Source organism: Xyrauchen texanus, chromosome 30, assembly GCF_025860055.1.
Source record: "Xyrauchen texanus isolate HMW12.3.18 chromosome 30, RBS_HiC_50CHRs, whole genome shotgun sequence".
Taxonomy (NCBI): domain Eukaryota; kingdom Metazoa; phylum Chordata; class Actinopteri; order Cypriniformes; family Catostomidae; genus Xyrauchen; species Xyrauchen texanus.
In genome coordinates, this window is record NC_068305.1 from 24,240,924 (window position 1) to 24,253,032 (window position 12,109).

General features: G+C 38.1%; 1 protein-coding gene across 1 annotated transcript; it reads right to left on the reverse strand.

Annotated features, from left to right (window-relative positions):
- Positions 1 to 910: 910 nt before the first annotated feature.
- On the reverse strand, positions 911 to 6,730 carry asb2a.2 (ankyrin repeat and SOCS box containing 2a, tandem duplicate 2). The gene is made up of 10 exons (XM_052098685.1): positions 6,614 to 6,730; positions 6,095 to 6,364; positions 5,849 to 5,965; positions 5,544 to 5,713; positions 5,282 to 5,437; positions 4,949 to 5,194; positions 4,680 to 4,851; positions 1,766 to 2,336; positions 1,493 to 1,646; positions 911 to 1,059 (listed from the first exon to the last, which is right to left on the reverse strand). The coding sequence occupies exons 2-10, from the start codon at positions 6,355 to 6,357 to the stop codon at positions 932 to 934; spliced, it is 1,977 nt and encodes a 658-aa protein (XP_051954645.1). The 5' UTR covers positions 6,358 to 6,364; positions 6,614 to 6,730; the 3' UTR covers positions 911 to 931.
- Positions 6,731 to 12,109: the final 5,379 nt, after the last annotated feature.

Here is a 12,109-nt window from a genome sequence, read left to right on the forward strand (position 1 = left end):
TATCTAAGAATGTTGTAAGGTGAGAGGTGCCATTAAACTTAAATGCATCACATGACTTTCAGCAATCAGTTACCAATGAACAATTTGACCTCTTATTTTAGGTTAAATATGGTTACTGTGACTGGTTCACTAATGTGCTGCTTCTTTGAGCTTCAACTACTGTTTTCGGTTAAGCAACTCAAACTCTCTCACACACAGTGAGAGCTCCCAAAGAACTCTCAAATTGACTTAATACAACTTTGTTGTGATGCAGCATAACAAGATTGCAAGACCACAGAGAAAGTCTCAAGCAAAAAGAAAACACACAGGAAATTCACAGGAATACTTATAAAGCTTAGTGCTTAAAGCTAATCCCTACACAAAGCTGTACAATGGTTATTGTTTACTAATTTACAAAACTAGTTTACAGTTAATTGTACTCTGTACATCTTTGAAACATTAAAGCAGAAAATACCTTCTCTTAAGGATTAGTTGCATTACAACTCTGTATAAATATTACTGAATATGTAATATTTCTGTATGTTTACTGCATAGTTTATGAAGACCAAAAATTAAGGTTCTGGACTTTGACTCCCAGGTGTTGTGGCAACCAGTAAAATCAATTTTGGAGTCTCATTATAAAAAGCATAAGTGTGCCAGTAGATTTTGTTATACACTTTTACAGATAAAATTACATTTAGCTAAAAAGCTATTTTTATGCATATAAAATGCATATTTATGTGCATTTGAATATAATTATATATTGTATACAATTGTGTATAGAGAATAACTACCTTTACATACATTATAAAACTAATAATTTGCATTTGCCAGCTATTTTCAGATCCCTTAAAAATAATCTAAAAATAAATCAAACAAAAAAGAAATTCAAAGCAGCGTGCTCTGAAAATAATTAAGATTTGTATGCCGTTCATCACAGGATATCTTTGAATTATTCTTGTTCATAACTCAAAAACTTGATTAGTCTCCTAGGAAGAGCATTAACTAGTCTCAGTCTTTGGAGTTCCATTCGTTGACGAATCTTGAGTCTGCACAGATGCATCAAGGTACAAGGAAGAACTAAAATAGAAAGACTTCAGGTTACTTCTGAATGGTATCAAACTTCATTTAGCTGCCTTACAGTATGTATGTGTCATTAATCAGACAGTTCTGCAAATCAAGAGATAGAATAGTATAGTTAAAGGGAGAGTTCACCCCAAAATATAATTCTCTCATCATTAACTCACCCTCATGCCCTCTGTGGAACACAATGAAAGTTTTTTATGTATGATATCTTATTGTGAGCTTGAAAGATTTGCTCACCTTTGACTTACATTGTATGGACAAAAAGGACATACATCCTTAAAAAAATCGTTCATGTTCCGCAGAAGATAGAAAATCAAACTCCCAATATTCTGAGATGGCAAGAGGGTGAGTAAATTATGAGAGAATTTTCCTTTTTGGGTGAACTATTCCTATAGTAATAGTTTGTAGAAATAAACAGTATGCTTACATGACTTTTCTTTAATATGTGCCCAATCATTGTTGTTATCCAGGTGTTCCCTTATTCTTGAGCAGAGTTTAACATTACCCACATAGTCAAGTAACATGTCTATGATGGGCCCCACCCAGTCACTGACAGAGGGATCAGAGATTATCTCACAAAACTGTTAAAAAAAAAACAAATGAAGAACATTTTGAAGAAAATAGTCAATGTAAATCTAAAGAGAAAGTATTGCAAAATATAAAATCACAGTCATCCCATTAAAACAACAACAACATATACCTGCACACAGTAGTCTGATGGTTCATCATTTAAGTAATACATTGATTCTCTTCCATTTCCTCTCAATTTTAAGGGGGGATGAGGATTACTGCCGTATTGACAGCTAAAACATGATAGTGCATCACAGCCATTGTCCATTAGATACTTCATCATTGCCAAGTGCCTCACACAGAAAACCAAAACTGCTGGAAAGCTGGTGGGATGAGTTGGAAGCAGGGCATTGATATTTGCACCATGCTTAACCAGTAATGTCACAATTTCCATACTTCCTTTCCTCACAGCCATTAGCAGGGGGTTGAAAATGTCAAGATTTGGGTCAGCACCGGCCTCTAATAACATGGTAGCTGCTTCAGTGTTTCTATTTACCACAGCTGAGTACAGAGCTGTGCTGCGACGATCTTCATACATCTTTGACCAATCATCTGATAGTGTGGCGTTGACATCAAATCCAGCCTCAATCAAGGTTTCTAGAACATCATCTCTGTTACGTTCTGAAGCTAGATGGATAGGACTAATGCCAGAACGTCTTACTTTTTCCCTATTCGTTTGAGGGATTAGCATGACAACAATGCTGAGGAAGATGAGAAGTAGAGGTAATTATTTCCTTAAAAACAAATCAATACATGGAATTGTAAGTGAAGAATCAAAAACCTGCCTTACTAAAGGAATAATTTGCCCAAAAATGAAAATTCTGTAATCATTTAATTACCCTAATTTTTTTCAAAACCCATAAGACATTCTTTCTTACGTGGAACACAAAAAGTGTAATTTATAGCGTAATGTGCATATCTTTTCCATACAATGGAAGTGATTAGTGACCATGACTGTTAAGCAACATTTTTTTAAATAATTATTCATTTTCTCAGTGTCTCAGGACATTGAATGTAGCACATGGATTACTTTTTTGAAGTGCTTTTATTGTCCATTTTGGAGCTTGACCACCCCTGGTCCCCATCCACTTTTATTGTATTCAGGAGAGCAGGTTGTTCATTCTGCTAAATGTTTCCTTTGGTGTTCCATGGTAGAAAGAAATTCATACAGGTTTAGACTGACATGCGGGTATCAAAGTGCAAGCTATACTTTAATTGACAATGACAAGAAGGTGAGGATACACAGAAGACGATGACTTATACTACAAAACAAGACAGTCGTTGGGGTTAACATAAACTATGCTACAACTAACAAGGAACAAGTACTGACAATGATGGAACTAAACTAGTGGGCATTTATACACAAGAGGGCTGACGACAGAATCAGGAACAGGTGATAATGATGGGGAACAGATGGCAGTGATGAGGGTAGTGCATTCTGGGAAATGTAGTGACAGGGTGTCTCCTGGCACCTTATGGTGAAGGAGGGCAGGAGGAAACAGGTGACTGGGGAGGATCCATGGAAGGGTCCGGGTCAAGAGGCCTGGGAGGCGGCCACAGGGCAAGGACCGGGTCAGGAGGCCTGTGAGGCATCCACATGGCAAGGACCAGGTCAGGAGGTGGAGTTTCTGTGATATATGGTGAAGCCGTGGAAGACTCTGAGGGCAGAGCCATGGAAAGTAAAGCCGTGAGAAGCTCGAGGGGTGAAGCCATGGAAGGCAGGGCCGTGAGAGGCTCGAGGTGCGAAGCCTTGGGAGGCGGAGCCACGAGAGGCTAGAGGGGCAAAGCCTTGGAATGTGGACCCATGAGAGGCTCGAGGGGCAAAGCCTTGGAAGGTGGAGCCATGAGAGGCTTGAGGGGTGAAGCCTTGGAAGACGGTGCTGTGAGGGGCTCGATGGGGCAAAGCCTTGGAAGGCAGAACCATGGGAGGCTCGAGGGGTGAAGCCTTTGAAGGCGGAGCCATGGGAGGCACGAGGGGCGAAGCCATGGAAAGTGGAGCCGTGGGAGGCTCGAGGGACGAAGCCTAAGGCGGAGCCATTGGAGGCTCGAGGGGAGAGGCCGAGGAAGGCTCAGGACTAAGATCCATGGAAGGCTCGTGACTAAGAGCCATGACTGGGAACTGACTCCTGTGGTCGAGAGCACACTCGCATTGACTCGCATGTGTTCGTGAACATGGGCTGAGACTGGGGAAGGACCTCCGTCGTCGTGAGCATGGGCAGAATCTGGGGAACAACCTCCGTGGTTGTGAGTACAAGCAGAGACTGGGGAATGACCTCTGTTGTTGTGAGCATGAGCAAGGACTGGGGAACGACCTCTTTGGTTGTGAACATGGGCTGAGACTGGGGAATGACCTCCATGGTTGTGAACATTTGTTGAGACTGGGGAATGACCTCCGTGGTCGTGAACATGTGTTGACACTGGGGAATGACCTCCGTGTTCGTGAGTACAGGCAGAGACTGGGAAGAATGTGTCCTTTTCTTCTCCTCCTTTTCCGTACAGCTGGGAGTGTTGTTACATGAACGGTCGAGTCTACAGGCATTGGCTTTGGGAAGGTCGTGGCTACAGGCATTGTCTCTGGGACGGCCAAGGCTACAGTCATTGGCTCTGGGATGTTAACCGTGGCAGCCTTGGGCACTGGCTTGTTAACCTGAGTTCCCGCCATAATTCACAGCGTAAGGGGGGAAATCCCACCTCCTTGGTCACTAATGCTGACTACATTAGGGAATCAGCCACCAAAGCTTGGAGATGGTTAGCATAAACTATGCTACAACTAACAACAAATATGAACTGACAATGATGGAACTAAACTAGTGGGTATTTATACACAAGAGGGCTGATGACAGAAACAGGAACAGGTGACAATGATGAGGGCAGCGCATTCTGGGAAACATAGTCCGGGGGAAACAGAAGACAAAAGACAAAAAATACTTCAAAATAAGAGTCCTTGGAAACACTGTGACTGTGACAGCGGGAGAGTAACCAATGTAACCAATATTTTTTCCAGTATTTGAAGATTACATGAACTGTTATGTTACTGTACTAACCTGTCATGACCATTCTTTGCAGCAATGTGAATGGGAAGTAATCCAGTCTTGTTAGCTTTGTTAAGATCTGCTTTTCTTGACAGGAGGATCTCAACAGCTTCAACATGACCATTCTTAGAAGCCTCATACAAGGCTGAGGCATTATCATTTGCCTCAGTATTGACATTACCTCCTACAGAACATGAAACAGAGTTAATGCTTCATCACAAGACTAAAACGTACAGTAATCACAACAAATTATATTGTCTTACCGTCATAATGATACTAACCTTTTACAATTAGGAAGTTAAGCTCCTTAAAAGCGCCACACTGAGCAGCCACAAACACAGGGTCAATGCCATAAATATTTCTGGTGGAGAGTTTTGCCCCTGCTAGCAGCAACATCTTACAAATCTCTAAGTTTTTGTTTCTCACTGCTTCATGTAGTGGAGTCCCACCTTGACAACAGACTTTGGATGGTGAAGCTCCAAACCTCAAAAGAAGTTCCACGATCTCTTCACTTGCTTTTTCACATGCTATAAAAATCAGAAAAGTGAGGGTTCAGAGCTCTTTCCATTCGGTTGTAGGCTACAGTTGGACTTTTCAAGATTGAAAATTCCTACCTTTGTGCAGCGGTGTCTCGAACTGGTTATTTGCAAGGTTGGGATCGGCACCTTCCTCCAAAAGGTGTTTGACACAAGAAAGGTGTTTTTGACTTACAGCCAGAAGAAGTGGTGTTTGATTATTTTTTGTTCGTTTGTTGATTGTATCTGGCCTGGCTGTGGGAGAAATGCAATACTGAACAACACTATCAGGGATATGATTCTTGTCAATGTGATTCTTGAGCCTTGAATGGACATAATTCATAATTTAATAATTTCTCACCTTCAAGCAAAATCTTAAGGCACTCAACATGGCCATAGTATGCACACTCGTGAAGTGGTATCCAGTCATCCTTATTGGGTTCATCAAGATTTTTAGATGTGGAATGAATGATATTTTTTAAAGCCTTTGCATCCCCTTTCCAAATGGCTGAGAGAAAGGGGTCTAAATCACTGAAAGAACAAATACAAAAGTGAGTATTATTCTAGTGAATAATTCTCATGGTATAAGTTTATTTTCTGTATAGCCACATACCTTAAGGTTTTGGCCAAAAAGGAAATATATAAGAGATCTTTTCTGCCACTCACTTCATAGTCTCCACTGTGACCCGTAGGTGTCCATTGTACCCTGTCCAGGCAATCACTTTGTCTTTGCCTTCTATGAAAATATGGTTTCTTGTATCTCTGTTGATGTTTGATTTCTCACTAAAAGAAGACATTTAACAAAGTTTTTCAGTGTTTGAATGAGACTTAGTATTAATAGTGGTTTATTTTTGTAATAATATTTTTTTTACTTGAATAATGTAGTGCAATATGACACCTGATAAAAGTCACCTGGGAGGGTTTGCAGAGGCAGCAACAGATATAATTGTTTGGTTAGGGTTGCATGGTGGCCGTCGTGTAGCTAAGGGGGCATTTAGTTGTGTGTGGGCATGGAATTGCCGATTCTGCCACGGAGTCATATTGGTATCAGCTAGACTTCGTTCAATAGCTAACTGCAACAGCTGTTCTTCAGACATGTGTGCATAAGCACTGTAGTCATCCAGGTCATCATTTGTTGTCCTTAAAGCAGCCATTGTCACTCTGGCAGCTGCCATTTTGTACCTGGAATAGTTAAGTGCTCAGTCAAAATACCAACAAGACATACCCCAGAAATTTGATAAACACAAACAAATGTAGCATTAAATAGCAGTCAGTGAATAATGCTTGAAAATATCTCTGCAAGGGTGACTCCCTGATTAAAAAACAATACATTTTACAGTAAAATTATAATTAAACTACACACAACTAGCTCCCTAGTTTACAATTTTTTTTTTAACTGTCCTAATTCTAATACTTAAGAAGTCCACTTACCTTTCTAAGGGATATCAATAATGAGGCCACATGTGTATGTGTGGAAGGATAACTCTGCCCTTTAAGAAGTCCTCCTTCTCAAATGCACATGTACTGCTGTGTGCTGTCTTTACGAAGAGACATAGGTCTTGATTTTATATCATGGTGTAAACAAACTGATTACTTTATTAATATCTTTGCTTAGCTAGCATGGTTATGTGAGCATGTCTAGTTTAAATGTGGCTTGATCTTATTTGCATGTGGGCCAAGAAACTTGAAGAGAATGAGATCTACCATAGTATTGGACAATATTATCTAAGTTTTGTGTGTATGACAAGATAAAAACAAATCCTTGGGAATTTCCCTAAATGGGCAATAAATAATAAACAGATGTACACATTTAGAAATACTGCACTTTATTTAATGATTAATGTGCAATATCAAAAATATTACACTTGAATTTTCAATACAAGACATTTTTTATAACATTTTGTAGCATAAATAAGAATAAACACAGGTGTACATGTGTTAACGCACTGCTGCATGTCTTGAAAATGTACATGTTTGATTTTTGCTGTTGTGTTTGCATCTGTTTATTTATTTAAGAAGATATGAGTAATGCAATGTGACCATGCAGTTTAAAACTTAAATAGATATTCCATAATAAATAATAAAACATTGGTTAACAAAGGAGATCAGAGTAAGAGTGTGCAATGAGAGAATCCCTTTCTTGCTTCCTCCTCCTCTTCCTCCAATAGCTAGTTCAAATCAGCTCACTTATAGTCTTTTTACAAGGCAATAACAAATTGCATGATGCATAATGGCAGTAAGTATACAGAGCCTTGAACTCTAGCCAGATGATCTATTAATATTTCGCTAGGTATATTGAGTAGTTCAATACTGATGCCCGTCATTTTAATCCTGTTCTTTGTGCATTTGTTCAGTTTCCAGCCAAAAACCTTTAGGCTACATGAGAGTCGCTTATGATTCACAATACATGCATTTATTGCATCACTTTCATTAATCTCTATGATACATCTGTAACTCTGTCCTACTAAAGCCATCTTTATTTCTATAATTAAATTCTGTAATAGATAATACATTTCTGTGCCTTGACAATGTTACAAACAACTTCCATGTTTGTTAGTATTTCCACATTCATGTTGAGAAGACAAATTTTGGACATATTTTCCAAAGTGATCAGCACCTTTGGACTGGACAGCTCCCGTAATGAAGCACTTAAGTTCTACATTATAATAAACGGTCTACGTGCTGGTTTGGGAAACAGGCGTTACTCCATCGTGAAATAACGAGCGACATTATTTAAGATGATTGTAAAAGCTTAAGTTGCTACGCTATTGGGAAAACCCTGCCAATGTTACTTGACTACCCATCCTCAAATGTCGTCATGAGGTCTAGTGTTTGAGTGACCTTATTTCCAGAGGCAGCTGTCTTGAAATCTTTCATATGCTAGACACTTCCCTATGACATCTGAGATGGATGCCTCTTGGCCAATTTGGTGACTCAGATGTTTTCATTTGTAGCTATGTGGCAATGGTTTGGCGCTTCAAAACAGTGCAAGTAACAATGAATATAATGAATCTGAAGGTAGATATGTTTGATTAACAAACTAAATTTCTGATCAAAATTAGACCAAAACATGCCATTATGACTATGGACTATTGGTGACATTCATAATTTACAAGTTGTGCTGTTATTATCTTAAACTTGCAATTCAGGATACTGCATGTGTGCTAATGCTTTTGGCTGATTACTATGCTTAAATATGCTATGCATCTAACCTTCCAGAGACTTGCGGTATGTTAACACACTCAGGCATCAAATACTTCATTCCTCTCACTGACCAGTTAGGTTGTTCCACTAAAAGTATTTGTATCTCTAAAGTATTACTGTGCTATGGCCACAATTATTTTATTTATTTTTAATTATTATTATTATACAAAAATATTTTATTTGAGGAATGCAAACAAATAGCCAGCATTGTGTCTATATGACAATCAGGAATGAATGAATGATCATAAAAAGAAATGACTACATCAACCCAGTTGGTTTCTGTTTCAGAAAAACACTACTGGTACATTGGCACCACCAACTGGTTAAAATATTTTCAACATGCTGTTCCTTATCACCAATCTGAATTTACACATTGGCATTGTACTCCTAGGCCCCTATTAATGAGCTTTTATTCTCTCTCCACTGACCTGGTTATAAAACTCATATTAAAACTCTGTATGCAGAACTTATATTCATTAATTAATATTAGAAATAACCTGTAATATTGCATTCAAAACCAAGAGCAAATAGTTATTTTTGTTCTCAGATATTTGTTGTCAACATTAGTCAAATAAAACTCTACAGTATATGACTGTAATATTTTAATATATATATATTTTAATAATAAATAATAGGTTACTTAAATGATTGTAAATTTGAAACATTTTCTTTCATAGCTAAAGCATTTCCATTTCAAGATTCAGGCACGGTAAGGTTTTTCACACACAGCATCACATAGACTGTTGTTTGTCATGGATTTCATTTAACACTATTATAAATGTTGAATAACCACAGATAAACTGAACTAAAAACTGGGTTTACACTGACTTGGGCTCTGAAAAAGGGGGACCAAATAAACTTGAGTTTCAATTAACTAACAAATGTATGAGTGGGGCTGGCCCATCCATAAATATTTGTCCCAGGCCTTGTGAATTCATGCAACAGCCCATGATGAATCTTGCAGCAAAATACCCATGATCTCAATTAACAAAATCTCAAATTTGTCCTTGTGCTGTCAAAGAATGTGGATTAATTGAGTAATTGATGACCTGGATTGTAGATTAAGGTTACATCCCAGACTTCTATTTGATGTGTGTGTTTACAAAGGGAAGACATATTATTTTAGGTTGTCTAAAAAATATAGGCTATATGCTCATCTGCAATACATCTATAAGATGTTTCCTCTTGGATGTTAATAAGACATGCAGCATATTTATTTGACATGTTTATGATTTATAATGTTTGTAAAATCAGATTTTTCCAAGGTGTTAAGCAGACGTTAATTATACTGTGATGCTTTCTAGATGAAACGCTCTTTAAAAGACATCTCGGAGATGTACCTGCACTATCTGGGATCTAGTTTAGATATGCAAATTCATGGAGAACACAATTTGCTTTGGCTTTTAAATTCTAATTCACTGAATTGAACTGACAGATATGTTCTATCTATCGGTACTTTGATTCCATTAAAAAAATATTCCGGGTTCAATACAAGTTAAGCTCAATCGATAGCATTTGTGGCATAATGTTGATTACCACACAAATGAATTTCAACTCGTTCCTCTTTTTCTTTTAACAAAGCCAAAATCGAGGTTACAGTGAGGCACTTACTATGGAAGTGAATGGGGCCAATTTTGGAATGTTAAAATACTAACTGTTTAAAGCCACAAGACATAAACAATACTCATGTAAACATGATTTTAGTGTGATAAAATCACTTTCAAACTATTTCTGTGTAAAGGTATTACCAACTTTCAACTTCCTTACCATGACGATGTAATGGCAACAAACCCTAAAGCCATAAAATTATTGTAAAAAGTACACTTTAAACAAATCAAATAATGATCAAATCAAATAGATAAAATAAAAGTTTTAACATAAGAATTAATGCAAGGGATTTTATAAAATTATATGCTTCAAATTTCTGTGTTTAAACCCTTCAAGAATTGGCCACATTCACATTCATTGTCCCCTTTCACTTCCATTGTAAGTGCCTCATTGTCACCTCTGCTTTTTTTAAAGAAAAAGAGGAATGAGTCAAAATAATTTTTTGTGGTAATCAACATTATGCCACAAATGCTGTCAATTGAGCTTTACTTGTACTGAACCTGGAACATTCCTTTAATGTAAGAGCAAATAATCTACTGAAATATTTTTTTTCAGTCGGTGTGGCTGATCAGTGAAATAGGCCTATTACATTTACAAACATATTAGTAAATGTTCATCATCAATTCTTGTTCCAGTTGTTGCAACAAGCTGGTGGTCTACAATTTGTAATAACTAAACCATTTAAAGTGGCTATATATATTGAGTACTGTGCAAACGCTTTAGGCACTTTGTGAAAAATGTGGCATAGGGAGAATTTCTTTAAAAATAATAACATCAACAGTTATCATTCATCAATTAACATCATATAAAGTCCAGTAAACATAAATAAGCTAAATAAATATTTAGTGTGACCACCTTTGCCTTCAAAACTATACCAGTTCTCTTAGGTACACATGAACACAAGTTGTTTTGGTTGCAGACAGGATGTTCCAAGTTTGTTGCAGAATTTTCTGTTTAGGCTATCTCAATTGCTTCTGTCTCTTCATCTAATCCTAGAACTTGATATTCAGTTGGGGCTCTGTGGGGTCTATACCGTCTGTTGCAGGGCTCCCTGTTCTTCAATTATATTCTACTTGCAAAAGGAATGTTTGGGAGTCTAAAATGTATAATTCCTATTGACATACTAAAGCTGAAGATATAAAAAAACAACTTAAGAAAAATGTTTTAGTGAGTACTGTATATATGCATGTATGTATATATATGTATTTACATTTATGCATTTGGCAGATGCTTTCATCCAAAGCGACTTACAGTGTCGATTAAAGGGACAATTCCCCTGGAGCAACCTGGAGTTAAGTGCCTTGCTCCAAGACACAATGGTGGTGTCCGTGGGGATCGAACCAGCAACTTTCTGATTAACAGTTATGTGCTTTAGCCCACTAGGCCACATACATACAGGACACAATAGTGGTGGCCGTTTCAGCGCATACACATATACATATACAGCGTATACACATATACGTATACACTCACCTAAAGGATTATTAGGAACACCACACTAATACTGTGTTTGACCCCCTTTCGCCTTCAGAACTGCCTTAATTCTACGTGGCATTGATTCAACAAGGTGCTGAAAGCATTCTTTAGAAATGTTGACCCATATTGATAGGATAGCATCTTGCAGTTAATGGAGATTTGTGGGATGCACATCCAGGGCACGAAGCTCCCGTTCCACCACATCCCAAAGATGCTCTATTGGGTTGATATCTGGTTACTGTGGGGGCCATTTTAGTGACAGTGAACTCACTGTCATGTTCAAGAAACCAATTTGAAATGATTCGAGCTTTGTGACATGGTGCATTATCCTGCTGGAAGTAGCCATCAGAGGATGGGTACATGGTGGCCATAAAGGGATGGACATGGTCAGAAACAATGCTCAGGTAGGCCGTGGCATTTAAACAATGCCCAATTGGCACTAAGGGGCCTAAAGTGTGCCAAGAAAACATCCCCCACACCATTACACCACCACCACCAGCCTGCACAGTGGTAACAAGGCATGATGGATTCATGTTCTCATTCTGTTTATGCCAAATTCTGACTCTACCATCTGAATGTCTCAACAGAAATCGAGACTCATCAGACCAGGCAACATTTTTCCAGTCTTCAACTGTCCAA

Coding starts and splice junctions, on each gene's coding strand:
- asb2a.2 (XM_052098685.1), bottom strand. CDS start 6,357: ATGGCAGCTGCCAGAGTGACAATGGCTGCTTTAAGGACAACAAATGAT. Junction 5,195..5,281: donor CGAGACACCGCTGCACAAAG/GTAGGAATTTTC, acceptor TGATTTTTATAG/CATGTGAAAAAGCAAGTGAA. Junction 2,337..4,679: donor GCAAAGAATGGTCATGACAG/GTTAGTACAGTA, acceptor CATCTTCCTCAG/CATTGTTGTCATGCTAATCC.